This window comes from Balaenoptera musculus, chromosome 2 (assembly GCF_009873245.2).
Source record: "Balaenoptera musculus isolate JJ_BM4_2016_0621 chromosome 2, mBalMus1.pri.v3, whole genome shotgun sequence".
In the NCBI taxonomy this organism is placed as follows: Eukaryota; Metazoa; Chordata; class Mammalia; order Artiodactyla; family Balaenopteridae; genus Balaenoptera; species Balaenoptera musculus.
Window position 1 is genome coordinate 127,280,987 of NC_045786.1, and position 26,865 is coordinate 127,307,851.

The 26,865-nt window shown below is 37.3% G+C and overlaps 1 protein-coding gene across 6 annotated transcripts in view; it reads left to right on the forward strand.

Annotated features, from left to right (window-relative positions):
• Window positions 1-26,865, forward strand: part of FRMD6 (FERM domain containing 6) — a 266,485-nt gene that overhangs the window by 202,085 nt on the left and 37,535 nt on the right. For 3 of the 6 annotated variants that reach the window (XM_036842781.1, XM_036842780.1, XM_036842777.1), the window contains 3 exons: window positions 16,923-17,167; window positions 22,839-22,929; window positions 25,855-25,958. In XM_036842781.1, the coding sequence (XP_036698676.1) occupies window positions 17,069-17,167; window positions 22,839-22,929; window positions 25,855-25,958 (294 nt within the window). In that variant the 5' untranslated portion in view covers window positions 16,923-17,068. The remainder of the gene's footprint in view (window positions 1-16,922; window positions 17,168-22,838; window positions 22,930-25,854; window positions 25,959-26,865) is intronic. The other 3 variants (XM_036842783.1, XM_036842784.1, XM_036842782.1) reach the window with 3 other exon arrangements.

Genomic DNA, 26,865 nt, shown 5'->3' on the forward strand with positions numbered 1-26,865 from the left:
GTTTTTTGTTTGTTTGATTGGTTTGCTTGTTTGTTTTTAACTCTAACCTTCAAGGCTGAGCTGTGGTTCCATTTTTCATGGAGGATTAACCCTGTTAGTGTAGGGCAAGGTGTAATTCTGATTTCCTTCCTCCACACCCTTTAAAAACCAGACTTGAAGTCTTTCTCACAGCATTAGAGGATGATTACTGTAAGAAGGAATGCTCTCTTTTGGCAATATGCAGGGGGAATGCACAGCACAGAACCAGAAAATCCAATGAACAGGTAGGTCAAATGGGCTATTTAGTGACTTACTCTATTGGGTTTTGTTGACTTCACACACCAAGGAGCCCAGAGGTTCACTGTTAAGTGGCTTTTATTTCTATTCCCTTTGGAATATGTGGGTAATAATTGAGTAGACCTTGGTTTTTATCTTATTTCAAAACCCTAGTTGAGAAGAGTTCCAGAAATAAGGCCTGTGTATTAGTATATGGGAAATAGAATGTTAGTACATAGGTAAGTACCACTGGAAAATCAGATTTCACACTTGATAGAACTGGCAAATTCGTGGTAGTTGTCTTCCAGAAGCTAAGGGAATTCAACACTGGATGGCAGGTAGAGGAGAGCCAGCTTCTGATTGATGATTCCCTTGGGAAAAACCTAAGACCGCAGCCCTGGCTCCCAGTGGAGTTCCCCATAGCAATCTTAACAGTCTTGGATTCATGTTTCTCCAGAATGACACAAGCCACTTCTCTCTCCTTAGAGTAGATTGGCTAATAATTTGATGATGCCCCAGAGGAATGGGGTGGGGGGGGGGGGGGGGGAGGAAGTGGGTGGCAAGATGTTTTTAAAGTTTAGATTGTTAGTCTCTGGTTAATGGTAACTGAAAGCTTTGTTAGGAATGAGTGTCTTTTAATGTGTTGGAGATGTATCCCTGCATGACAATAGCAATGATAAATATTTTGTAAAGCTATTATAAAGAAGTCCTACATATATCTAAAAAAGACAAAAACTAATTCAAAAAGATACATGCACCCCAATGTTCATAGCAGCACTATTTACAATAGCCAAGACATGGAAGCAACCTATAAGCATCCACTGACAGATGAATGGATAAAGAAGATGTGGTATACACACACACACACACACGTACATACACACACAATGGAATATTACTCAGCCATAAAAAAGAATGAGATAATGCCTTTTCCAGCAACATGGATGGACCTAGAGATTATCATACTAAGTGAGGTAAGTCAGACAGAGAAAGACAGATATCATATAATATCAATTATATGTGGAATCTAAAAAAAATGGTAAAAATAACTTATTTACAAAGTAGAAACAGATTCACAGACAGAGAAAACGAAACCATGGTTACCGAAGGGGAGGGATAAATTAGGAGTTTGGGATTAATAGATACACACTACTATATATAAAATGGATAAACAACAAGGATTTACTATATAGCAACGAGAAGTATATTCAATATCTTATAATAACCTATACTGGAAAAGAATCTGAAAAAGAATATATATATAAAAATAACTGAATCGCTTTGCTGTACACCTGCAACTATCACAAAATGGTAAATCAACTATATGTACTTCAGTTTAAAAAAAAGAAGCCATATATAAAACAAACATTTATCATTTCCCTTAAGGATTTTTCAAACTGTAAATCAGAGTTCTAAGGAGGGTTTTTAATGATTAAAATAATCATTCTTTTTCTCTGATTTTTTAAATTGGTATTTTCAGACGTCTTTTATACTTATGTGACAGTTTTGTTTCTAACTTACATATTCACAGCCAAACCCCTAAAGGAATGTTAAATAAGACTTTTGTAGCATTATAAAGCCCCGTTAGAATGTCCAGAGGAATCTTTTACTTGGAAGTCTGTAGACTGTGCTTTTGATCTTTTACTGTAGAGGGTGCCTGGCCCTGTGAGTCTCACTGCACACCATTCTGCACGTTTGACACATGCACAGTATGTGTACGTGTGTGAGGGTGTGTCCAGGTAATGCTGCTTATTTGGGTGTGTCCGGTTAAAACAATTTCTGTCCATAATTTATATGTATAAGTGTAAAAATTGGATCCTTAGCATTTCAAAGTCTTTTTCTGGCTTCATAAACTTTTTTTTTTACATATAATTCTACAACTATTAGGATAAAAGGCAGGTTTTACTAGCATTTGGGTATGTTTACTTTAGTGAATCATTTTAACATGTTTCTTAACTTTCTATTTAAATATATGAAATATGAACTCTGAAAAGAGACTAGTTTAAATTGTTTTCTACGCATGGGAGTTTTTGAATAGAACTTAGAGAAGAAAAATTCTGGAAGGAAAACACACCAGCTGCCTAAAACTACCTGGTATCATCTTGGCCCAGTCATTGTCTCTAAGTGTCAGTTTCTTAACCTATAAAATTAAGGATTTGGACTGAACCATCTTGAAGATCTGATTCAGTGGTAAGGTTTTCATTTGATTGTACTTTATTGCATTACTTTTTCATTTGGTAGTAGATAGAAACCCATGCATAATCCACTGTCGACTTAAAGGAAAACACACAACATGAGAGTTGTGAGTTTAAGTTTTATTCAGTTAAGTTTTATTCTCACTGGGGACTATATAGCCCAGGAAACAGCCACTCAGTGGCTCTGAGTTAACTGCTCCAAAGAGGTAGGCGAGGAGCCAGTATGTATATGAATTTTGGGGCTAGGAAATACAGGTAGTCAAGCATACATCTTGGTAAAAGATTACTACTAATCACAAAGAACAGATAATCACAAGTTAATGATTCTAGTGCTTTTCTATGTATGGGAAGATGCAAGAAGCTGGGGTCTTTGAAATTCTTCCTGAGATTTGCATCTAACTATCTAGGAGCTTGTTTATCTAAAGCACAGAATGCCTCATCCTGTTTTTTCATCCTGAATTCCTTTCAAGATGCATTGTTGGTTAGTGACTACGTGGGTTGTGACTTAACCCTTGTATAACTGACTGTTACATGTCTTTTTAAAGTTTAATCAGTAGTATGTGATTATTCACAGCATTTTAACATCAGTACCTCTGACTTCAACTTTTCTGAATCGCGAAATACACACATAGAATGTCTATGTGCATTTTAGAATAGAATTGCGAAATACACACATAGAATGTCTATGTGCGTTTTAAACAGTAATAGTTATAAAAGAACACCATTGTATTTACCACGAAGCTTAAGAAAAAGACTATTTCTGTAGCACCTTTGAAGTCCCTGACCCTTTCCTGAAGACATTCCCTACCTCAGCCTCCCCCGCCCCTCAGTACCACTATTACAATTTTGAGGTTAATTGTTCGTTTCCCTTTCTTTATAGTCTCACCGCATATATATGTATCCCTAAATGAATCATTGTTTGGTTGCCCATTTCTGAACTTGTTATTCATAGAAAAGAATCATAGCGTATATAGTCTTCTGCAACTTGACTTTTTTTGTTCAACACTGTTTTTGAAATTCATACTTGTTCATGTGTAGCTGTAGTTCATTAATGTTCGGTGCTGAACTGTGTTAATGTACCGTACTTTATTTACCTATTCTACTGCCAGTGGACTTTTGCATCTCCAGCTTGTATGTTTATTTCATTCTTGTTATTAAGAACCATTTCATGACACGTAAAATCCTTTTGCAGTGTTATAAGAAAGCTAGCAGCTTCCCAAACGCTTAATTCAATCTTTAAAGAGCTCCATATATTACCACCAGATAATGAGAATTTCACAGCAAAATTATTATCTAGAAAGCTGCAGTTCTGTGTCAGAGGGAATTGAATGCAACTCCCATGAATGAAGGAATCAGAGATTTCATTGTGGAAATTAGAAGCAGATGCTTCTAAGTTGGAGGATTTTCCCTGAGAACAGCACTTTTTGTTGGCGATGTCATGCTAGAAATTCATCTTGGTTGAAAGGAATTTTTGCCCTGGTTGCTAAACCGATATGACTTTTGAATACAGATGGCTATGAAAAAATGAAGTTTCAGTGGTTTAAAATTTATGAATTTTTACCATTGCCTTTGTTCTTCTTGTTGGTTGCTTATCTAGCATCTGCCTTCATCTCCCAACTTGCCATGTTTTTGTTTTGATGTCCATGTACTTCAGGGGAGGTTGATCCCACCTCTAGCTCTGGAGGTGGGCCCTGGGAGGCTTCAGTTCATCTAACTATTCCATGCTCCTGCCCAGTGATAGGGGGCTTGTAGCCTAAGACATCCAGTCAGAGTGAGTATCAGTACTCTTGTTTGCCTCCACATTCTGGTTGATTTGGCTACTCTGAGAGATGCCAGCCCTGAAGTGGAGTGATTCCAAGGTGCCAGGAAGAAACTTGGTCCTGGATGACATGTTAAACTACTACATCAAACCAGCCACAGGCTTACCCATCCTACTTCTAGGCTTCCAGTTACTTTAATTTTTATAAATTCCCCTTATATCATTTAACTAGTTTAACTATCAGTAGTTAACACTTATATAGTGTCTACCATATGCCTTATAACTCCCTTTAAAGTAGATACAGTTATTATTTCCATTCTAAAGATATGGAAGCTGAGATGTAGCGAGGTGAAGGGACTTGTCCAAGGTCATACAGCTAGTAAATAGTCAAAGAGTCCAACCCAGGCAATGTGGCTTCAGAGTCCAAGTTCAATTTGGATATCTTGGGTACTTGCAACTTAGTGCATCCCAACGAATGTATCTTTATATATGTTTGCTTAACCTGATACACATGGAGAAAGTTGGCTTAACCTGATACACATGGAGACCTTCCTAAAAACTGTACTTTGTTGACAGTATTGACATTACGTTTGTCCACTAAATTTAAAGACAAGAAAAAAGGTGCCCTCTTTCACCTATAATTAACATACAGAAAATATTCAGGAAGCTGTGACCAATACTGACTCCCATTGCTGGGGTGAGGGGAGTGCTTCTTAAAGAACCTAATTTTAATCTTAATTTTTAGGGAATTCATTCACATTTCGGGTGACTTTCTAAATAATTTAGTCAACATACCTTACTGGGTGCCTGTTACAGACCCAGTACTACTCCAGGCATTAGAAACATAGAGATGCTGGCAGAGCCTATCCTTGAGGAGCTTCCAGTGCTCTTTGGGGAGACAGACTTGCCAACAAGTACAAAGGTGATAAAAGTGTAGGAGAAACGCCCCTCAGCTGCCTACTGATGTGGAGACGTGCTTCACAGACCAGTGTCTTGAGTTTTCCAGGGAGAATGAAGATTCTTTGCTTTTGTTCTTTTGGAGGTGGGTGGAATAATAGGCAAGGGAGGATATTATAGGCAGAGGAAACACCATGGTCAAAAGCATGGAAATATGAGAGCCAAGACTTGTTCAGGGAACCATAAAGAAAAGAATTTCATTAATATATAAAACGTGAGTTGGAGAATGGCCACACTGAGGAAGGAGGGGACCTGATGGTGAAAGATTGCTGTGCCTCAGAGTTCAGATGCTATCCTGTGGAGGTGCTGTAGCCCTGAAGAATGTGAGCTGGGGTGTGATATGCAAGATCGGATGTACAGTTTAATGAGGTCACCCTGGCAGCATTGCGGGGGTGGTAGATTTAAACAATGAGAAAAGACAGAACATTTAGAAATCCAAGTGAGAACACAATGAGGAGGTATGGCAGGGGAGAAAGCCACTAGAATGATAGACTAGACAGAAGGAAGGGGTTTTTTTTCCTTACTAAGGTTATTTTTTAAATGTATATATAGCAACTAAATCTATCCCAACCTTTCAACCATTGAGGATCACTTGTTATCCTTCTCTCCCACCTTCCTTGGCTTTAGATTTGGAAAAATTGTCTATCAAAATAAATTTAAGTCATTTGTTTTCACTTTTTTAATCTGGCAGGTAAAACTAATTGTGCTATGAAAATAAGCACTTAAAAATGACATTAAAGTTACTTAAGTGAATGCTCTTTTGACTTCCCTTGAGATATCACCATGGGTACATATGCCAATTTTATTAGACTTTGAAATATTTAAAATAACTCTAAAGACTCCCATTACTTCTTTTATGAACTTCAGGAGGGAAGCCATTGTAATTGTTGATTAAAAGAATTATGCTTATAACTGTTCTGTTTAGGGAGAGTATACCAGAATGGTGCTTTGCAGAAATATGTTTTTAACCTCAAGCGTTTAAAAAAAAAAAGTGGTGGTTTTATTTCCCCGGGTATCACTGTTATCATTACCCTTTGCTTTGCCTCTATAATTGAGTGAATAAAGTGAGTATGGTCATAGAAAATAATGTCAAAGAAGGAGAAAATTCAAAGGTCTGGGAGTCAGAATACCACAGTGTGCAAAACCATTGCCAGAGCTAGAGAAGGTGATTGGTTGCATTAACTTAGAACACAACTTTGAAAAAAACGACCCACTGTATGATGTCCTAATGAGCCAGAAGCCTCTCAGGGTACTGAAGAAAGTGCCTTAAGATGCAGGGGAGCTCCAAGACCTGATGTCATCCATCTGGCCTTTGCTGGGGCGGGGGGTGCGCAGGCCTCTCTCTCTCCTGCCTCCCCTCCCGGGGCCTTAACTGTGTCACTTTCCACCCTTGCAGTTCTTCCTTCTTCTCCCAACCTCATACAAGTCATTCCTTTCCCTCCATGAAATTGGCCTGAATGCTGCACTCCGCTCAGGTCTCAGTCTTTTCTCAAATCCCACAACCATTATGTTACCGCGCAGTTTAGCATTTAACTTAAAATACAATTGTATTACTTTCTATTGTTTCTACTGTTAATTTCAGCTCTTCAGAGAGATTATAAGGTCTCTAAGGGCCAGAATTTAGAAATGGTATGAGAGACAAAAAGTAGTAAACTTTGGGCTTCCCTGGTGGCGCAGTGGTTGAGAATCTGCCTGCCAATGCAGGGGACACGGGTTCGAGCCCTGGTCTGGGAAGATCCCACATGCCACGGAGCAACTGGGCCCGTGAGCCACAATTACTGAGCCTGCGCGTCTGGAGCCTGTGCTCCGCAACAAGAGAGGCCGCGATGGTGAGAGGCCCGCGCACCGCGATGAAGAGTGGTCCCCACTTGCCGCAACTAGAGAAAGCCCTCGCACAGAAACGAAGACTCAACACAGTCATAAATAAATAAATAAGTAAATAAAAGAACGTGAATTTCTTTAAAAAAAAAAAAAAAGTAGTAAACTTCAACAAAGTGTTATAGGACTCAAATGCCAGTTGGCTTATGATTGTTCACGGACTAACAGAATACTTGCAATCTTTTTCTTTCTGTTTTTTCTCCCTACCTCTTAGATTTAGAGGCTTTCTTTACTTCTTTATTCCTGCAAGTTCTTGTTCGAAAAACATATAGTGAAACAGGGTAATTTTTGCCTGTAGTGGGTATTTGTGATTTGGGGGGAGTGTGCTCAGTAAATGGTGTTTTTTATTATTGATGTTATTTTTGATATAAAATAATTCACTAATCCATTGCTGTTGTTAGACTATTTAGATTTTCTTTTTCCGGTTTTTACTCTGATGGATAATGGTTCCTTAAGTACATTTGATCAAAAGTGTGGTGCTCTGTTTGAATTATTTCCTTCTTATACATTTCCCAAGGTTGGCTTACTGGGTGGAAAGGTATGAACATTTTTAGGCTTCCTACTAGAGTCATGTTGGTCACAGTGATTTACAATGCTAACTACAGCTTATGAGTACATCCATTTCACTCATTTTTCTCCTTATTGCAATACAAAGCTTCCTTGCCTGTCTTTCTTATATTCTCCCTTGTCTGTAGCCAAGGACTAGCCATATAATTTTATTCATTAGAGGATGATAAGCATTACTTGGCACCAGTTCACGTCCACTTTAATTGGAAGGTTCTTTCCATTCCCAGCCTCAAGGTGCAGCAAATCTCATTGGTTAAATACAAAAATGAAATAATTTATTAGCTACTAACAGGAGAAAAATACTATGTCTTGCAAAACTCAAGATATGATTAATGACAGAATAGATAGATGAGAACCAACACATATTACCAAAAAGCAGTTCCTCCACTTGCTTTCCATGATAGGAAGTCAGTAACATTACCTAGTAGTAAATGAGTAACCCAATTAATAATCTTCCCAACAATTCCATTTCAGAGGTGAGAAAAATGGACAGAAGGAAGTGAAGAGACTTGCCCAAGGGCATCCAAGTGGCAGGTGTCAGAGCTGGCATCCAAATCAGAGCAGTCAGGCTCCGGAGTCCAAGCTTAAGCAGCACATTATATTGCCTCTTTCCTAACTTAAACTTTCCATTGATCCAATAGCTACATTTCACGTGTAGTTATCACTTGTATTATATGTACATATTTACATACATATGCTATTTATGTAAAAATATATATGTATACTTTCATATTTACATATATTTACATATCTGCAAACTTTTCATACAATAACTATATATTATAATAACTGCATTTCAAGTGACATACACAGCTACTTATGTAGTGTGTGTAGTGTAATAATGTTACAGTCAGGTTAAGGTCCATACTAGATTGCATTTGGTAATTAGCTTAATGATTTTCCCCTTACCAATTTTTGCAAAATTGCTGCAACTATACTATAAACTGACCAATTCCGAAATTATATATCAACGATGCTTTCTAGCTATTTTGTTTGCAGAAAAAGCATTTTTTTGCAGTTACTATAATTTATTATAAGTGGAAAACATAATAAAAGCATATTCAGCACAATTCTGTAAAAACACATAGTGGTCTTTAATAAGAGAGGATTATTCACCCACAAATTAGTATTCCAGATGAGATATTCTCTTGTTGCTGAAATTTACTGTTATGAATTAACTGCCCTGTATACTTTGTTTGCCTTGAATGAATTTATGCATTATACCCATAAATCACTTGCTGTATGTAATGATCTTAGAGAATGATGGTATCTGACCAGCAACTCAACCACCTAAACTTTTCATCTACTCAGATTTTTTTCCTGCCTCTCAGGTCTTCTCTGCTAATGGTGAATATTCATCATAGAGAATATTCTCCTTTGTTTTAGAATCAAGAAAAGCTTTAAAACTTAGGGCAGTGTTTTTTTCAAGTAAATATTGATGTGGGTAGCCAGTGATAGTAGGCATTCAGTGAATTAATGAATGAATGTATCAAGCAGTATATCAGCTTGTTTGGATGGGCTGTATTCAGAAAGACTCATTCAGTTGCAAGTGGCAGAATTAGCTGAAGAGAATGAATAATTTATTCACTCACATATGGAAATTCCTAGGGGTAGTTTCTGGCTTCAGACACAGCTGGTTGTAGCAGCTCAAATGATGTAACGAGGATGCTTTCTGAGCTTCTCTTTCATCTGTGATGTCTTCCTTCTTCACGAAAGTTCTTACCATGTAAAGATGATTGCCAGCAGCTCCAGGCTCATATCATTCTCACAAATAGCAATCCAGAGAGGAGCAGCCCTCTCCATTTGTATACTTTTTTATGGAGGAATTCTGGCCTTGCTTGAGTTCTATGTTCTTCCTTTAGACCAAGCACTGTGACTGAAGATGACGTACCCTGTTTGGCCAGCCTTGAGTCACATCCCTACCCTTCCAGAGTAGAGTATACACTGTGATTGATAGCTCCACTAGAAATATCTGGGATGGGAGAGGGACACTACCCAGTGGAGAAATGGTACCAAGCAGATGAAAACAGATATTTTTTTACATTCCATCCTTTGGTCAACAAGCACACACATTTGAACCTATACACTCATACATACTTTCTCTTTTTCAATACGTAAAATTTCAGAGGAATTACCACCTTATATAATACAGCTGTCCTATTTACAACCAACAGTAGACTTAACTTCTCCACCCCAAATAGACATCCAAAGTTTAGCCCTGATGCTGCCTCTGGCTCTAAACTCTAGATCTCTAGGTGATATGTATTTTTGTCAATCAGTTGTAGATGTGTCTTCTCATGAGCTGGCAACTCATGACTGTTATTTTAACGAGCATCCCCCCAACAACCTGATATCTAGTACTTTATGTCCATTGTCTCATTTAATCTGACCAATAATCCTAGTAGGCCAGTAGTACGTATTTTACAGATGAAGAGTCAGGCTCAGAGATTAGGTTCCTTGCCCGAGTTCATACAGCTCTTATTGTAGAATCTAGGAAGGATTCAGGTTTGTCTGATTGGGGAGGTTAAGTCTATCTTCCTAATCAGTATTCTGTCCATATTGTCTCTAAACATCTGATGTTCAACCGTATGGGAGGTGATCTTCAGCTTTTCAGTCCCTCCTTTATCTACTAGAACAATGGTTAGAGGTGGGAAAGAGACAGAAACAAAAGAGTCTGATGTTCTTTCCAGAGGGTTTGGCTCCAGATAGCTGATAGATGTCAGCTACTTTCTTTTTTCGATAAAACAGTAACTGCAAAAGAGGCCATAAAATGTTCAATTTACTTACTCTTTTTTAAAAAAATATATTTATTTATTTAGTTAGTTTTGGCTGTGTTGGGTCTTCGTTGCTGTGCGGGCTTTCTCTAGTTGCGGCGAGTGGGGGGCCACTCTTGCGGTGCGCGGGATTCTCATTGTCGTGGCTTCTCTTGTTGCAGAGCACGGGCTCTAGGCGTGCAGGATTCAGTAGTTGTGGCACGCGGGCTCAGTAGTTGTGGCTCACGGGCTCTAGAGTGCAGGGTCAGTAGCTGTGACGCATGGGCTTAGTTGCTCCGCGGCATGTGGGATTTTCCTGGGCCAGGGATTGAACCCGTGTCCCCTGCATTGGCAGGCGGATTTTTAACCACTGTGCCACCAGGGAAGCCGTACTTACTCTTAAAATTATATGAGGAAAATAATTCTGTGGATCCAAAATGAACCTTGTAAGCAAATGACTCTTACTTAAGAAAGAAAATATTCTCGTAATACAGAGAGCATACAGACAAATTGAAAATCAGGTATCACTTGTTTCCAGGTCAGTTTTTATATTTCTCGATACTGGGATCAAAATATAGGACTCGCCAGCAACAAGTAACTGGTAATAATGAAAGTCTGCTTACGTGAGAAGTTTGGCAATATACTCCATTAAAAATTGAAGTTTCAAGAAGGCTAAACTTCAAAGTGGTTCTGAAGCTAGAGACCATTAGACATTCAAGACGTTGAAAAATTTGACTTCAAGGTTAAATCCAGATTTCTGAGTTTGGAACTTAGTTGCTGACCTTTAGTTGGAAGATGTTTATTTGGTAAGAATTATACTACTACTTAAAAAATAGCTGGATGGTAAAAGTAGCCCATAGTGACTCAATAAGGAAACCTGTTCTCAACAATTGGTTCTCAACAATGGGTGATTTTGTGCACAAGTTGACATTTGGCAATGTCTGGTGATATTTTGTGTTGTCACAACTGTGGGGTGGGGGGATTCTCCCTGCATTTAGTGAGTAGAGACTAGAGATGCTGCTGAACATCCTGTAATGCACAGGACAGCCCCTCACTACAATGAGTATTTGGCCCTATAATGTCAATAGTGCCAAGGTTAAGAAACCCTGCTGTATAATCTTCCTTGTCCAAGGACATGTGTGTAGTAAGCCAAACAACCCACTTTTAATGAGCATGTACTATGTGCCTGCCATTGGAGATTAAAAATACACACACACTCACACACACACATACACACATAGCTAGTGACCCTGCTCTAAGAAGATCTGAATAGAGGAGATAGACAAGAAAAATAACAACTACAAGTTACTGAGTCATCCATGAGGCAGAACTTTAATGGAACATGAACTAGTCCAGGGCCAGCTCAGATTCAAGAGAAGGGGAAACAGATCCTGCCTCTCCATGGGAAGCATGGCAAAGAGTTTTCAGTTTTCTTTAATATATCATAAGTACTAAACATCAGCACTTGGCACATAGTAAGTAAATGTTAGCCATAATTAGTGCTATTATTTTACCTTTTCTGAAGAGTAAGTGAGCCTTGGCATTTACTGTCCCTCTACTTGGAAAACTCTTCCCTGGGATGGATGGATGGATGAAAGGAAATAAGGAAGGAAAGGAGGAAGGGGGGGAGGGAATAAATTACATCCCTCTCTTAGTTCTGGTATCTGCTAAAACATCAACTTGTCAGAGATGCTTCCCCTGGTTACCGTGTATGAAATAGCAGTCCACACTACCACATTATCTTCATCAACTCTCTCACCTACTCTGGGTTTATTTTTCTTCATAGTACATGTCACCATCTACGTTATATTGTCTGTCTCCATTAGAGTGGAATATTTGTTTTGTTCATTGCTGTGTACTCAGCACTTACAACAACACGTGACACATAGTAGGTGTTTAATGCATATATGATGAATGAATGAATGAATAAGTGAACAACAACAACAAGCCAACTAATTTTACCAAAGGCATTTTGGTATCACTTTTAGGATACCATTCATTAAAAGACCATGTCCTTTTTTTCCAAAATGATCTTAGCTACAGTATTCGTATACCTAATGCTGTCATCTGTTATGTCTTTTCATAAGAAATGCCCATTGGAGTCTGTGTGCTCTTGGGAAGCAGGGACAATGTCATCATCTAAGCGTCTTGGCCCTGTTATATCCCTAACTAGATGGTGAATTCATGGGTATAGGGGCACATCTTCTATTGCTTTTGTGTTCTGCTTTTCACCAAGTAAATACTACAGTGCTGTGTGTATAACTTGAGTTTCATTAATGTGTAGTGATTAAATTAAAAGATAGGGCTGTCTGCAATCCAGTTTTTCAAGATAATGTTTGCCTTATTTTTGTTAGGTAATAGAGATACCTTATTGACTGTTGAAATATGCCTATTAGCCATGCTTGCATTATAGTAATTTTCTTATCAGATTAACCACCTGTTCACTTTTTTTAAGGCGACAATCTCAGAACTGAGAATCCTCCTTTGCCTCCATTCAAAGTGAGACTATACATATTGTATGGGTAGGAAGTTTCTGGTGACCTAGGGTTTTTTTTTTAATAAACTTTTTAACTTTAGAATACGTTTAGATATACAGGAGTTACAAAGATAGCACAGAGTTCCTCTATACACGACAGGTACCCACTTTCCCTGTTGTTAACCTCTTACATGAGTGTGGAACATTTGTAATGAACCAGCATTGATACATTATAATGAACTAAAGCCCATACTTTTATTCCAGGGTGACCCAGTTTTAAAGGCTACATCCAATAATTTCTAAAAAATGAAAATCAATATTGAACGTCCATACTAGGCGGTAGCTTCCTGATTCTTAAAAGAAATGAAGTAACTTTGTAACCAGTGGGGCTTATCAGGAAGTAAGGAATTTACAATAATGTGGGTTTAAAATTCAAGTGGGGAAATCTTATAGCTTAACATTTTATTTGTAAGTTGGGTGTTTGTAAAGATGGCAGGATGGGGTTTGATCAGTATCTAAGCTGTTTTGTTGTTGTCTGGGAAATATGGTACTATAACATGGTTTGTTCTTCATAGATAATCTATCCCAAGGTGATTGAACAGACAAGGGCTGCCCTGGAGTAGGAAATGTGCCCTCCTGGGACTGAGTCGGGATTTAGCTTAGGATACAGAATAAGTAGCCAATGGCTCAGAGGCTAAATTCTACGATTAAAATTGGTTTAAATTTAGTCGAATTCTTTCCCCCAGGACTCTCCAATTTAAGATTAAATCTTATACTGAAGCACATTAGAGATATGGGTAGTTTGCTATTTCAGTGGAACCTTTTAATCAGCTTTAATGCAGGCCTGGGTAAAGTAAAATGTTAATACTATCTCTCTTTCAGGGCTTTTCTAGTTTGCTATCCTCAAAGCAGAAAAAGCAGCAATGAAGCAGCACCGCTTCTTAAAGACTCTGCTTTTATTAAATTTTCTTCAATAATCCTCTTCTAGTCTTTTTCTTTTAATACTGCACTATCTGAACCATAAACAAACTAGTAAATAAAAATCATATCCATGAAATTTTAAAATTATTTTAATGAGGCTCTGGAAACATCCCAAAACTCAGAAGATATTTTTCCCTAGTATATTTTTTAAATTCTAGAAATTAGGTCAGTAGAATTATCCCCCTTTAATTAGTTTAATTAGAAATGGAAAATTATATGAGTAACTCAATTTGAAGTATAGATTTGAATAATTATACTGAGATTAATATCATTTAAGGGTTTGAATTTAAACAAGTTACATTTAATCATAGCTTATAATTTCTTGAAAAGATTTTAATGTCAGAGAAGAGGCCTAAATGTTGGAATATATCAATTCACAGGGAAAAGTTTTGCCATGAAATATAATATTTGACAATGAAATTGTTTCAGAACTGTATTTCTCAGGTGGTATGCCTGAGAATATTATTCTACAGGACCTTAATAGATTTTTCTTGGGAGGGGGGAAATATTCTGAGCCCAAGTAAGTTTGAGAATTATTAAGTTGAATTTAAGAAGTTGCCCTTAGGACTTCTCAGAGCCTTCAGTGCTTTCTGAATTGCTAAGAGAGGGTATACAGGATATCCTGTTTCCTCACCTAGTTACATTTTTTAGGAAAACATTCTGAGTACACAAATTTGACCTGATTTAGGAATTCATACCTTTGAAAATGTTGAGGACTTTTTCTTTTTTAGTTATAGTGATGCTGTGTGCTATATTTCACATATGTTGCTTATCCCTAATTCTGTACCTCAAGATATTTTCCCAGTGTCTTCTATGAAGGTGTTATATCCAACCCTCTGCTCAGCAACTTCTTTCTGTTAGCTAAAGTGTTGTTTCCATATGTGACTGCATATCAGAAATACTTGGGGAGCTTGTTTAAAAGATTAAGATTCCTGGGCCCTGACCCTGGAGATTATGAGTCAGTAGCAATGTCACTGTGCTCAGGATTCTGTATTTATTACAAACACCTAGGTGATTCTGATGCAGCCGACACTGTTCCTTCAATTGGTGCGTCGGAACTGTTAAACTAAAAGTGTGCGTTCTGCAGATGGACGATTGGATTTGGAGTGCAGTTAGTTTGTGGTCATAGAACACGTGGGCTAACCATCCCATACTGGAGAGAACTATAGCACTGACCTCTGGTGACCCTGTAGGGTGATGTACTGGCTCCAACCTAATGTGAAACAATTGCTATTATGCTTTAAGAAAAGCAGAATACTCCTAAGGGGCTTTTGGTCACCTTCCTAATAAGGAAATACTTACTGTATATGTTTTTACTTAGTTTGAGTAGCTCCCTTGTGGATGGTATTTCATTCATACTTTAAAAAGAAATACTAGTTTATATTTACTCATGGTGCCATCTAAGAATATGTTCTGTCCCGTCTTCCTGCTGATAACAGATGGACATTGAACCTTAAGCAAATAAGCCTCATGTATGCTTTGATTTATGTCAGCAGTGATAATAGCTCTTCTATTAAAACTGTATGGTTATACTTTCTGCCTGGAAATTCCTACATATCCTACAAATGTAGCTGGAAAGGAACAGTATAAATAATTACTAATGGTTTCACAGACAAATAGTCTTAACATACCTTGGTTGAATCGTGTTATATTAGCAATAATATATGAAACGCTAGACACATTCATTAAAAATAGGAAATATCCACCATTGTTTTAAAATTATTCTTCAAGGTCTTGCCAATGCAATGAGACATGAAGCAGAAATAAAAGTGTGATTATTGAAAATTGGAGATAAAGTCTTCATTACTTGCAAACAAAATTGTATACACTGAAAATCTGAGAGAAGTTAAAAAATAAAATGACATGGTTTAATAAACTGATTACATATGAGAGGTATCCAAAATCCATGGTATACAAATATAGTTTATACAGTCATGTTATTTCTATGTATTAACTGGTTGGTGAAATAACATATAGAAAAATTAAGTTTGCATTGTCAAGTTAGAGAATCAGAAGAGAGAGCAGCACCGTAAAAACTCAGGAAGAAAAAAGTTGTAAGGAGGGCTTAACAACCTCGGTAAGTGTTGTACATAGAGAGATCAATCAAAATGAATCCTATGGATTCTCTTGATGGTCTGGAGATCACTGGCTTCCTGTAGCAAAGCCATGCTGGTGAAGAGAAGGAAGTGGAAGCCAGACCTCAGTGGTTGAAGAAGGAATATAATGTAAGAGCCAGGACATTTATTTGAGTTTGATTGTAATGGAAGAAAAAAAGAAAGAGATTGATAATTTTGTTGTTGTTGCAGTTTTGTCATTTTGTTTGTTTATTCCAGAACCCTTCATTTTCTCCCATGTGAGGCTGGAAACTTCTCAAAGGCAGGCTTCTGCTTCTGTGAGCCCTGTAGCACACAGTACTGCCTTAAATGTAGAGGGTTTGTGTTTAATTCATGACTGTGAATAAAAGTTTTTTTTTTTAATAGTTATTTTATTTATTTATTTTCCTTATATATTTTTTTGGTTGCGTTGGGTCTTAGTTGCGGCACACGGGATCTTCATTGAGACATTTGGGGTCTTTCATTATGGCGCTCAGCCTTCTCTCTAGTTGTGTCCTGCGGGTTTTCTCTCTCTAGCTGTGGCACGCCGGCTCCAGGGTGCGTGGGCTCTGTAGTTGAGGCACGCCGGCTCCAGGGCGCGTGGGCTCTGTAGTTTGTGGTACACGGGCTCTCTCGTTGAGGCGTGTGAGTTCAGTAGTTGTGGCGCGCGAGCTTAGTTGCCCTGCGGCATATGGGACCTTAGTTCCCGGACCAGGGATCGAACCCGCGTCCCCTGCATTGGAAGGCAGATTCTTTACCACTGGACCCCCAGGGAAGTCCCTGAAAGTTTTAAAACACTTGATAGCGGGCAAAGCACAGAGTACGTTTCTGTGCATTCTCATTGATTAAGCGAGGGAGCCCTCACTGTGAGACGTGCTGTACCTGCGCCAACAAGACTAGCCGTGCTGCTGCTCCTCTCCTCGTCTCTCTCCTCGTCTCTCTCCTCGTCTCTCTCCTCACCAGCCTTACCGCCTTTATTCACAGCCTCCTTCTGGGCTTTTGTTACAGCTATGAAACCCACGTAGTCGAACGTCATGATGCTTCTTCTGTAGGGCGTGTGATGAGGAGCAGAGTTTGGCTTTGGAGTGCTCGGAACCAGAGGAATTGCCGAGGACTCGGAGCCCAGCCGTGATCCCTGGAGAGCCCACAACACAATGAACAAATTGAACTTCCATAACAACAGAGTCATGCAAGACCGCCGGAGTGTGTGTATTTTCCTTCCCAACGATGAATCTCTGAACATCATCATAAATGTGAGTAGATCCCACTTTAGAAATGTGTAAATGATGATGTTTTCCACCAGTGACCACATTCAAATTATGACTTGGCTAAGGATGAAATCATTACAGAATGAGACCATTAATAATGTGGGAGAATTGGGGTGTATTAAAGTGGTCTACACAGGTATAAACTTTGAATTATGGCTTAAGTTCAGCTGCTTTCAGCATGCTCTTGTCTGGTAAAATAAGAATTTTGGTTATTATATTATAGAAAAATGAACACTGCTATTTTTAAACCCTTATTGAAATATAATTTTTATGGATATCTGAGTTTGCTTTTTAAATACTTTTGAGTTGTCAACCTACACACATGAAATGGTAATACACAATTGCTAGCTTTTTAACATGCACTTGATCATTGTTTTAATAGTAACCTGTAGCCTAAGTGTAGCCAATTTCAAGAATAGGCTGTGTATTTGAGTACTAAACTGTTGCTTATGGTTCATGAGTCGGAGTTAACTCTTTTAGTTAACCTGGACGTTGAGGAATATGATACTTTTTTTTATTTTTTACTTTTAAAGTTGGCGTATAATTTACTTACAGCGAAGTATAGGAATCTTAAGTGAGCAGCTCGGTGAATTTTTACAAGTGTATACATCCATGTAACCATCATCCAGCTTGAGATATAGTAGACTTCTAGTACCCCAGAAAGATCTTTTGTGATCCCTCCTAGTCAGTAATCTCCACCCAAGGGTAATAACTATTCCCACCTCTATCACCATGGAGTAATTTTCTTGTTTCTGAACTTCATGCAGCTAAAATTATGTGATATGCTCACTTTTATATCTGGGTATATTTTATGTACTCAACATTTGGCCTGTGAAAGTCATCCATTCTATCACATGTGACAGTAATTCCTTTTTCATTATTGTATAATATTTCATTGTATGAATATGCCCAGTTTCTTTTCCAACTATTATTGATGGATATTGGGTTATTTTAAGTTTGGGGCTGTTACAAATGAAACTATTTGGAACGTTTTATGTATATGCACATATGTATACATTTCTGAGCTTATACCTGACAGTGGATTGTGAATCATGAAGTAAACATATGTTTAGCTTTGGTAGAGACTGCCAAACAGTTTTATGTAACCACAATCATGCCTAGCATTTTGCAACCCCTCTCCCTATTACCGACTTTCATATTCTTTCTTTCACTGATTGTATTCTGATGGAATTAAGGAAAAAATTGCCTTAGTGCATGCCTTGAATTAGTTTTCTTTGCTATATGCGACTATATTTTTAACCCAATTGCTGTATAAAAGAATATTTCTAAATGTTATAATGAAGCTATATGACATTTAAATAGCTCCATTAAACGTTTAAATAGGAAAATGTTCTGCTTATTACCATAATTATTTTGGTTTTATTCTGTCAGTCACCACAGTTTCTTGATTTACTAGTGTAACCTTGTTTTTGCTCACAGAAATTGTCTGAGCATCAAACCTGCCTGTTGAATGAACTTTATCAATCTGTTAGGCAGAATTTCTGTTGATTAGCTACATTTCTACTCAGCGTACCTGAAGTTGTTTTGGTTTTGTGAAGTGATAGGCTGTTATTTTTGGCAACATTATCTCTCTTTGTCAGTATGGGCACTGTCAATATATCAAAGTGTAATTTACATGTATACATGAATATGCTGTTTGAGTTCTTTTATACAGTTATATAAAAAAGATATCAATTACATTTTTAAAATATACATAAGTATAAGCATAAGCACTTAAGAAACTTCTCTCCGTTCCATTTCTGTCTTTTCACCTGGTGGAATGTGTATACATGTGTTCATGTGTGTGTATACACATATACAGGATATGGGACAAAACCTTACTGACTTCACGTAAGTTAGAAGGAAGACTAATCTGACTTCATGAGGAATACTAGGAGCTGACTATAATATTCTAAGAAATTGATTTGTACTAAAATCTTAGCTGAGGAAGATAATTACAGAGAACAGACTGGCAGATAGCCAGTCCATTCGTTCCTGTAGATCAGTGATTTTACAACTTGATGTCCATCAGAATTACCTGGAGAGCTTGTTAAATACCCAGACTATTGGACTCCACTCCTTGGAGATGCTGATCTAGTAAGTCTAGGGTAGGACGCGGGGATGTAGGTGGAAATCTGTGCTTCACAATTTACTCTGCAACCTTGGGCAAGTTAGTTTTTTTGCTTCGGTTTCCTCTTCTATAAAGTGGAGATAATCTTACTCTTCTCACAGGGACATTGTGAGGATATAAAGACATAACATGCATAAATGCTTATTGCAGTGCCTGGTACCTGGGAATTGCTCAGTGAATGAGCACTTAATAGAGTAGCACTTGTTTTCATTTCTTTGAGCTGTGTGCTCACTGTTAATGAAACTCAACTGTGGAGTCTGAATCCCACGTAGACCTGTTCTTATTCCAGGGTCCATAGACGGCCCTGCCATGTCCCGACTCCTCATTAGCAAGCAAGCTGTTGGACCAAAGGAGGGAGGAGGAGGAACTGGGTTAAGTAGTATGGAAGCCCCTCCTTGCTAGAAAGCCAACTCAGGGCTGCCAAAGGCCTGTCGTGTTCTACAAAGTGTTAGTTTTGTCTTTGGAAAATAGCAGCTGATATTTGTAGAGTTGTGGTAGAACAAATTAACTGTAACAAAAACTATTTCATTAATGGTCTCATTTTTTAAATCATTTCTAAACATTTTTTTAAACAAAGAAAGTTTGTTCCCTGACAAATGTAGTTGATAGAATGTTGCCTTTCTGCATGTGGGGTAAATTTAGTGTTTTGGTCATTTTTAATTCTCCATGAGTTGAACTAATAGGGACTGTTCTAAATGATTTTAATCATCAGATAATAAATATGGGAACTTGGAAATTTTTGGAAATCAAGTGATGGTAAATGTAGGAGCCACAGAATTTTTGAGTGATATAAATTATGGGTAAGAGGTTATACCTCTTCACTGAGACGAAAGTGAACAGTTCTTTTTCTGGAGCATATTTTAAACATTCTTGCTCAATAACAAACCATTGACATTGAGAATCAAATGCTGTTTTTATTAGAAAGTTCCATATAGAGTATATTTTTAGATAATGCTTTCATTCTTATTCTTAATACCTCATACTCTATGGCATTTTTTAAAGTTCCCATTGCTCCTGAAGATTAAAGAACTTGAAAAATTTCACAATCAGCTAAAATGTAGCCTTAAAGACTCATAATATGCAAATGCAAAAAACTCAAGCTTGTTTTCACAGCAGGTAAGACTTCAGAGCCACAGCCTTACTTAATTACAGTTTTTAAACAAGAACATTGTTATTTCCTTAATAGTTGTTAAAGAGCTTTATCAGTTAGGCTCCAAATACTTGATTTAAACTAGGGGAACAATAATAATCATATAGGATGTGTGGAGGAAATGCACAGCATTATTTGAACAGCAGTTACACAAAATTACAACACAGTTCATATTGCATACACTGTGTGGTTTGGAATTTTTCTTTTAACGTTTTGGCACGTTTTACCCAGAGTGCTTTGTATATGACATTTTATTATTTTATTTTATTTTTTAAAATTAATTAATTAATTTATTTATTTATTTTTGGCTGCGTTGGGTCTTCGTTGCTGTGTGCAGGCTTTTTCTAGTTGCATCGAGCAGGGGCTACTCTTCGTTGTGGTGTGCGGGCTTCTCTTGTTGTGGAGCACGGGCTCTAGGCATGTGGGCTTCAGTAGTTGTGGCACGTGGGCTCAGTAGTTGTGGCTCACGGCCTCTAGAGCATAGGCTCAGTAGTTGTGGCACACAGGCTTAGTTGCTCTGTGGCATGTGGGATCTTCCCGGACCAGGGCTCGAACCCATGTCCCCTGCATAGGCAGGCAGATTCTTAACCACTGCGCCACCAGGGAAGTCCCATGACATTTTAAAATACAGTCAAAACTAAAGATTAAAGAAGTCCTAGACTGTATGACATCTGAAGTCTCAAATTTGTAGTATCTAATTCAATTTTATTTAACATTAGACACTTTTTCCATTACTTTATCATTTTCTTTATTTAAGCTTATTTGTAAAGTGGAATTACAGTAATACAGAACTCAAATCCAAAGTCATTTTAGTGAATGAAGATAATACTGATTTCCTATGGCAAATGTATTCCGCCAGTGGTGTTGGTGAATTTGTATTGATACATATTCCCTAAATTCTTACGTGGCACATTACTAAATGATCTGCTCAGTGGGTCAGAGAGTAGTCTGCAGTCATGGAACAGAAGGAAGGTGAGGAGCCCACGGGAAAATCAGATCCCTGGCTTTCGTTCATCAGACATTTACTGAGTGCCTGCTGTATATCCTGAATATAAAATAAGACACTGTCCCAGCTTCACTGAGTTCCTGTAACTTCTAAAACAGCCTAAGTGGTACTCTCTGGCCTTACATAAATACTTTCTGCACTTTCTAGTGGATAAGGTGCTTCAGATTATTTGCCGTTTAATAGTGAATGTGGAAAAGAGCTGTAAACCTATTTTTCTTACTCCAGTTGACATTGTCACCATTTTGAATTGTTTGGCTTTCAGTTGTCAAGAGATCTCAACATGTTTTTATTTTCTGAGTCTGAGTTACATATTAAGGTATGATAAGAAGTCATTAATTCAGAGTTAACTAATTTAGAATTTGTAATCATTAAAACTGTAACTGTCATCATTGTTGAAGAAAGAAGTTGCAAGTTAATATTACAAATACGAGGGGAAATGCCACATAATATATGTACCTAGAATGCTAAACTGTCATGTTGCACATATTTTATTAATATACACATACAAAAATATTGTAATACACAAATGAGCAAAGGTGTGAGTTGCTGCCTCTGCTGCTACTAGCTACATGACTGCAAGCTGTCTGGGTTTTCTTTTCTACTTCTATCAGATGAAGAAATTGACCCATGTGGTCTCTTAGTGTCAATCCTAACACTAATAAGCTTTAGTGGTTCTGAATTCAACAAGGCAGACTCATTAGAATTACTGTCTCCCAAAACACTTCATTAAACATTTGAAAAGTCATTAGAACTATATCTTTTAAAGACTGTTATCGTTCAACATGTGACTTTTCAGAATAACTTAACCCCAGAGTTCCAAATTAATATGGTTTTATTATGTTTGAGTTATACTAGGACTCAGAAAAAGAACCTGGTTTAGGTACTTACAAGATGTGTCAATACAAGTTATTATTAAAGTAAATAAAAGCTAGATATTCACTCATTGTGCAGTATGTGAGCATTTTGTTTAGACCATCAAGAAGAAAACATTCCTTGTAAAGATACTTGCCAAATTAATAATTTTGATAATCTGATTAGGCTACTTGGGGTTCCTTCTGAAATACATATTTATCATGCACCATATCTATAGAGTAAGGCCTTGTCCATGTATCCTAAGATTTATGAGTCTTGTACAAGATTGCAGTGGTACTTTATTACCAGGTTGTAGAAATTTGAATTGTGATCATTGTTGAAACACAGCTGCAGATTAAAGTGATTTCCATAAACCAACTGTTGTTTAGCTAGTGTCAGCTTGTCCCTTCAAGGCATGTATTTAGGCTGCATTACATTGCCTGATTGTGGCTCACTGTCTGGACTTGGCTGAATTGTTATCTCAAATGTGTGTTTGTCTTTGTCTTTTTTCCTATAGGTTAAAATTCTGTGTCACCAGTTGCTGGTCCAGGTGTGTGACCTACTCAGGCTAAAGGACTGTCACCTCTTTGGACTCAGTGTTATACAAAGTAAGTCTCAATCCCATCTCTGATGGAGTTAGCCAGCTGTCCCTGAGGAAATGACATTTCATAGCTGTAACTTAAATTGAGCATATTGTTATGTAATTATGATTGTCAAAATACCCATAAACTGATCATGATTTTTAATCTAGTACTCATATTTTAATATGAGTACTGTTCTGTATTTCTTACAAGTTTAAAATTTTAGGTCATGAATTTATTATGGTTTGAACTTAAAAACTGGTTCCTCTTTAGGAGTCTGGGTTTTATGTGTTTGCTCTTTTATGTTTTAATGAACTAAGCTTGATTTTTGTTTCTTTGCACTCAGGGAGCAGCTGGCGCTAGTAGGAAATTGGATGTTTTTGTAATTTAATTTGTTTTATAATTTTTAACATTAGAAGACATTTAGACATAATAAAACTGACTTTCCTCTATTCAAGTTCTCTTGCTGTTGAATATATAGTATAACAAAGTGATCTATTAATTTACTCTTATTTTCTGTTTTTCCTTCCTTACCCCTTCTCTTTTTTCCAGTCAGAACACATGACTTGGAGATATGGGATCAGTTTCTTCTGTATCTTTATGTGGAAAAGATTTTCAAGCAAAGGGCTCCATATAAGCTTTCTCTGCCAATAACACCTTAGTTAGAGTTAAGTTCCCAGGGTTTAAGTGCAGCCATTCCTTAAAACGTTCTTCTTTCAAATCATATTTTAAGATTTCTCAAAGTTAGTCTTCTAGATGCCAAAAACCTTTCAAATCTTTGCTCAGTTTTCCAAGGAGACCTTTTTTTGTGAAATTTATCTATATTTTATATTTGGATATGAATTATTTTCTACTACTGGAATTGGTTTCAATTTAAAGGCTTATGATATCTTGAGAATCTGGTTAGTACCATAAAATGCTTAGGTCTGCCACGTTGGAAAGTATATCATGATCAACTGATCAACAAGTTCAGCTCCAAAATGTGAGCAGTTTTCAGTTGTCTAAAAAGACAGCTCTGGAGAGGCCAGGGAGCATGGAGCAGGAAGTGAGGAACCAACCATTTGCTCTTCAGTTTCTTCCTGTGGTAGTGAAAGCAATAAAAACACAAATGCTCAGCTCTATCCTTGTATTAGTATACACCTCAGTCATTCTTTCAAGGAAGGGTCTGGGGGTATAAGATGCCCTACAGATTCTAATAACCTTACTTTTATTTTGTACTCAGAGTTAATTCTTCTTACTACAGCTACAGCCAGACTGTTGATCTTTGTTGTTGAACAAGTCAATCTCATAAAACCAGTTTACAGCTTCCTTAGGTTTCAAAATAAGAGTTCTTCAGATGTCCTTTTTAAAAGAGAGATTGCAGGATGGCAAAAAAACATTGGAGCAGGAATCAGATGACCTGGTTCTGATTTTGGTTCTACCAATAGCTAGCCGTGTGGCTTTAGACATATCCCTTGCCTTCTCTCCATTTCAGCTTTCTCTCAGGTCAAATGGAAATCACTGTTCCACCTGTTTCCAGGATTGATGTGTGCTTGAGAATTCCTAAAGTACAAAGCTCTGGTCAAACTGTCAGATGGTAGAGACACAGTGATAGTTTAAAAAAATATGTATGTGCCATTATGGTGAACAGTCTGTTCTATTCATTATGTTGCTTCTTCAGACAGGAACTCAAGCCAAACACAAATCAGATTCAACAGGAAGGTTGTCTGATCTTGTCCATTTCATGTTTAATTGGTAACATAAGAGAGATGAGAGATAGTTTTAGTTGACGTGATTAGTGGATTTTAGTAGCGTCCTCTTGTTTTGGGGACCTCTTCCTTACCAGTTTCATCCAAACTGGTTGACTTAATATGCCATTCATAGACAAGAAGTGGCCTTACCCTTCCTGTTCTCTTATGACGCTTTTCCAGTCAAACTCCAACATTCAGTCATGAGTGACAACGTGGTCAAGTGTGTTATCCTTGGAGTAGTCAAAGAGACACACTTCTCTTCCAGAATGAGTACATTTGTATCCAGGGCTTTCCAAGAGCATGCCCCCATAGTGATGGTTAGAGGAAAAGGAAGGAGCTTTTTTAAAAAAGATTGAAAACTGTACAAGATAGGAAGGCTTTTCATATGAAATATCTCTCTCTTTAAAAGAGTCCATTTGGGAAATCGGAAAATTTTTACATTTTTTACCAGCTTGTTTTCACATGTTTAGATCATTTTTACATGGGTTTTTTAGCAGTCTTATTTTCTGTTCATCTTAAGAACATCATTCCCTTGAAGAAATATTTTGGCATTCATTCTTGTTTTGCATAAGATTCTTCTCCTCTTCCCACAAGGTCAATCCCAAAGGCAGTGCGAGTAATGCTTTATCATTTCTTCATGCTGTTTTATGCGGAGGAGACAGAGAAGGAATAGTCTAAAAGACTTCTCTTCACAAAGCACATGGGTCTTAAAGACTATTCTTCACAAAACACATGGGTCAGGCTCCTCACTTGGGAATGGGTTGGTTCTCATCAATGTTTTCTAATTTCTTACATAGAATTAAGGCGGTGTTTCTGCCCTGTTTCATTACTTTGCACTTATGAGATGAGTCCTCTGTGAGCCAAACAAGAGCATGTTTTTCTAAAACCGAGTAACACCCACAGTGTTGGAAGTTAAACTGTAAGTTATAACGACCCCAGAAACTAAGTAAAAGTAAGAGTTGGAATCTAATATTTCTTCTAAATGTTAACATATTTTTAATGAGACGTGTTCTGTATTGCAAAAGCAAAATAATTCATAAAGATTGTCATTAATGTCTATCCCACAGAACCTTTTATCTTTTAATATCCTGTTGAGTTTTCTTGGTAATATGTGAATTCAGGGTACTTTCACAAATCTTGAGGCTTTTTTGAAAAACCCATTTCTTTTCTTTTAAAAAAATCTATCCTTTATCACCTTGTTTCCTTTTTTTTTAATGTGCAGATAATGAACATGTGTATATGGAGTTGTCACAAAAGCTTTATAAGTATTGTCCAAAAGAATGGAAGAAAGAGGCCAGCAAGGTACGACAATACGAAGTCACTTGGGTGAGATTACATTTATGAGCAAAATTCTTTTGATTTTTTAAAAGGTTTATTTTAATTATTATACATTAGAAAAATATCTTAACACTTTATACAGTAAAGATTGGGAAAGGGAAATGAATTATAAGTTCTAAAATATCCCATTAGTGAAGTGTTAATAGCTTATAGCATGTAGCAATAGATTTTGAATATCTGCTAAAATAATATTGGATAATAACTTTTTAGTAATCTTGGGATAATGTTTTGAAATGAAAAGCATGGGAAAAGTATTTGTTCCTGTTCTTCGGCCACGTTAGTTGTCAAAACTGATGGTCTAGAAATTATTAGTCATTTTAAAATCCACTTTTACTATCCTTTCATTTGATATTTTGTTACTTTATTGAACCGGTGCCTTCCATTTGCATAGGGGAGCATTCACTGGGAATTTACCTAGTGTTTTCAAGATCACCCCCTCGCAAATCAGTAATAATCCCCAGTGTCTAATCCTCAATCCTCCAATTTGTATTTAAGAATTCTTGGAGTAAACTGGAAGGCTACTTCAAAGCCAACTACAAAGTAAGGAACGTGAATGTCTAAATAAACAAACAGCATGTTAGCATTTGGTATGCGGAATGTCAGACGAACAGAACATTGTAATGAGGAGCAAATGGTCACCACAGGGGACAGAGCTGAGAGAGGAGCTGGATCTCAGCTAGAAATTTCCACTGGCATTTATTTTTATCTTCCCGTATGTTGTCATTGGCATTACAGTGAATGAGTATCAGATATAGTTATAAAACTTCCCGTTTTCGCGTAAACCTGGTATCCATCTAGGACAACTGAGACAACTGTCTACCCGCTGCAAGCCCCTACTCATTAGAAGTAGATCAACCCTTTCAGTGTTTAAAAAGTAACTTGTAAATAATGGTAT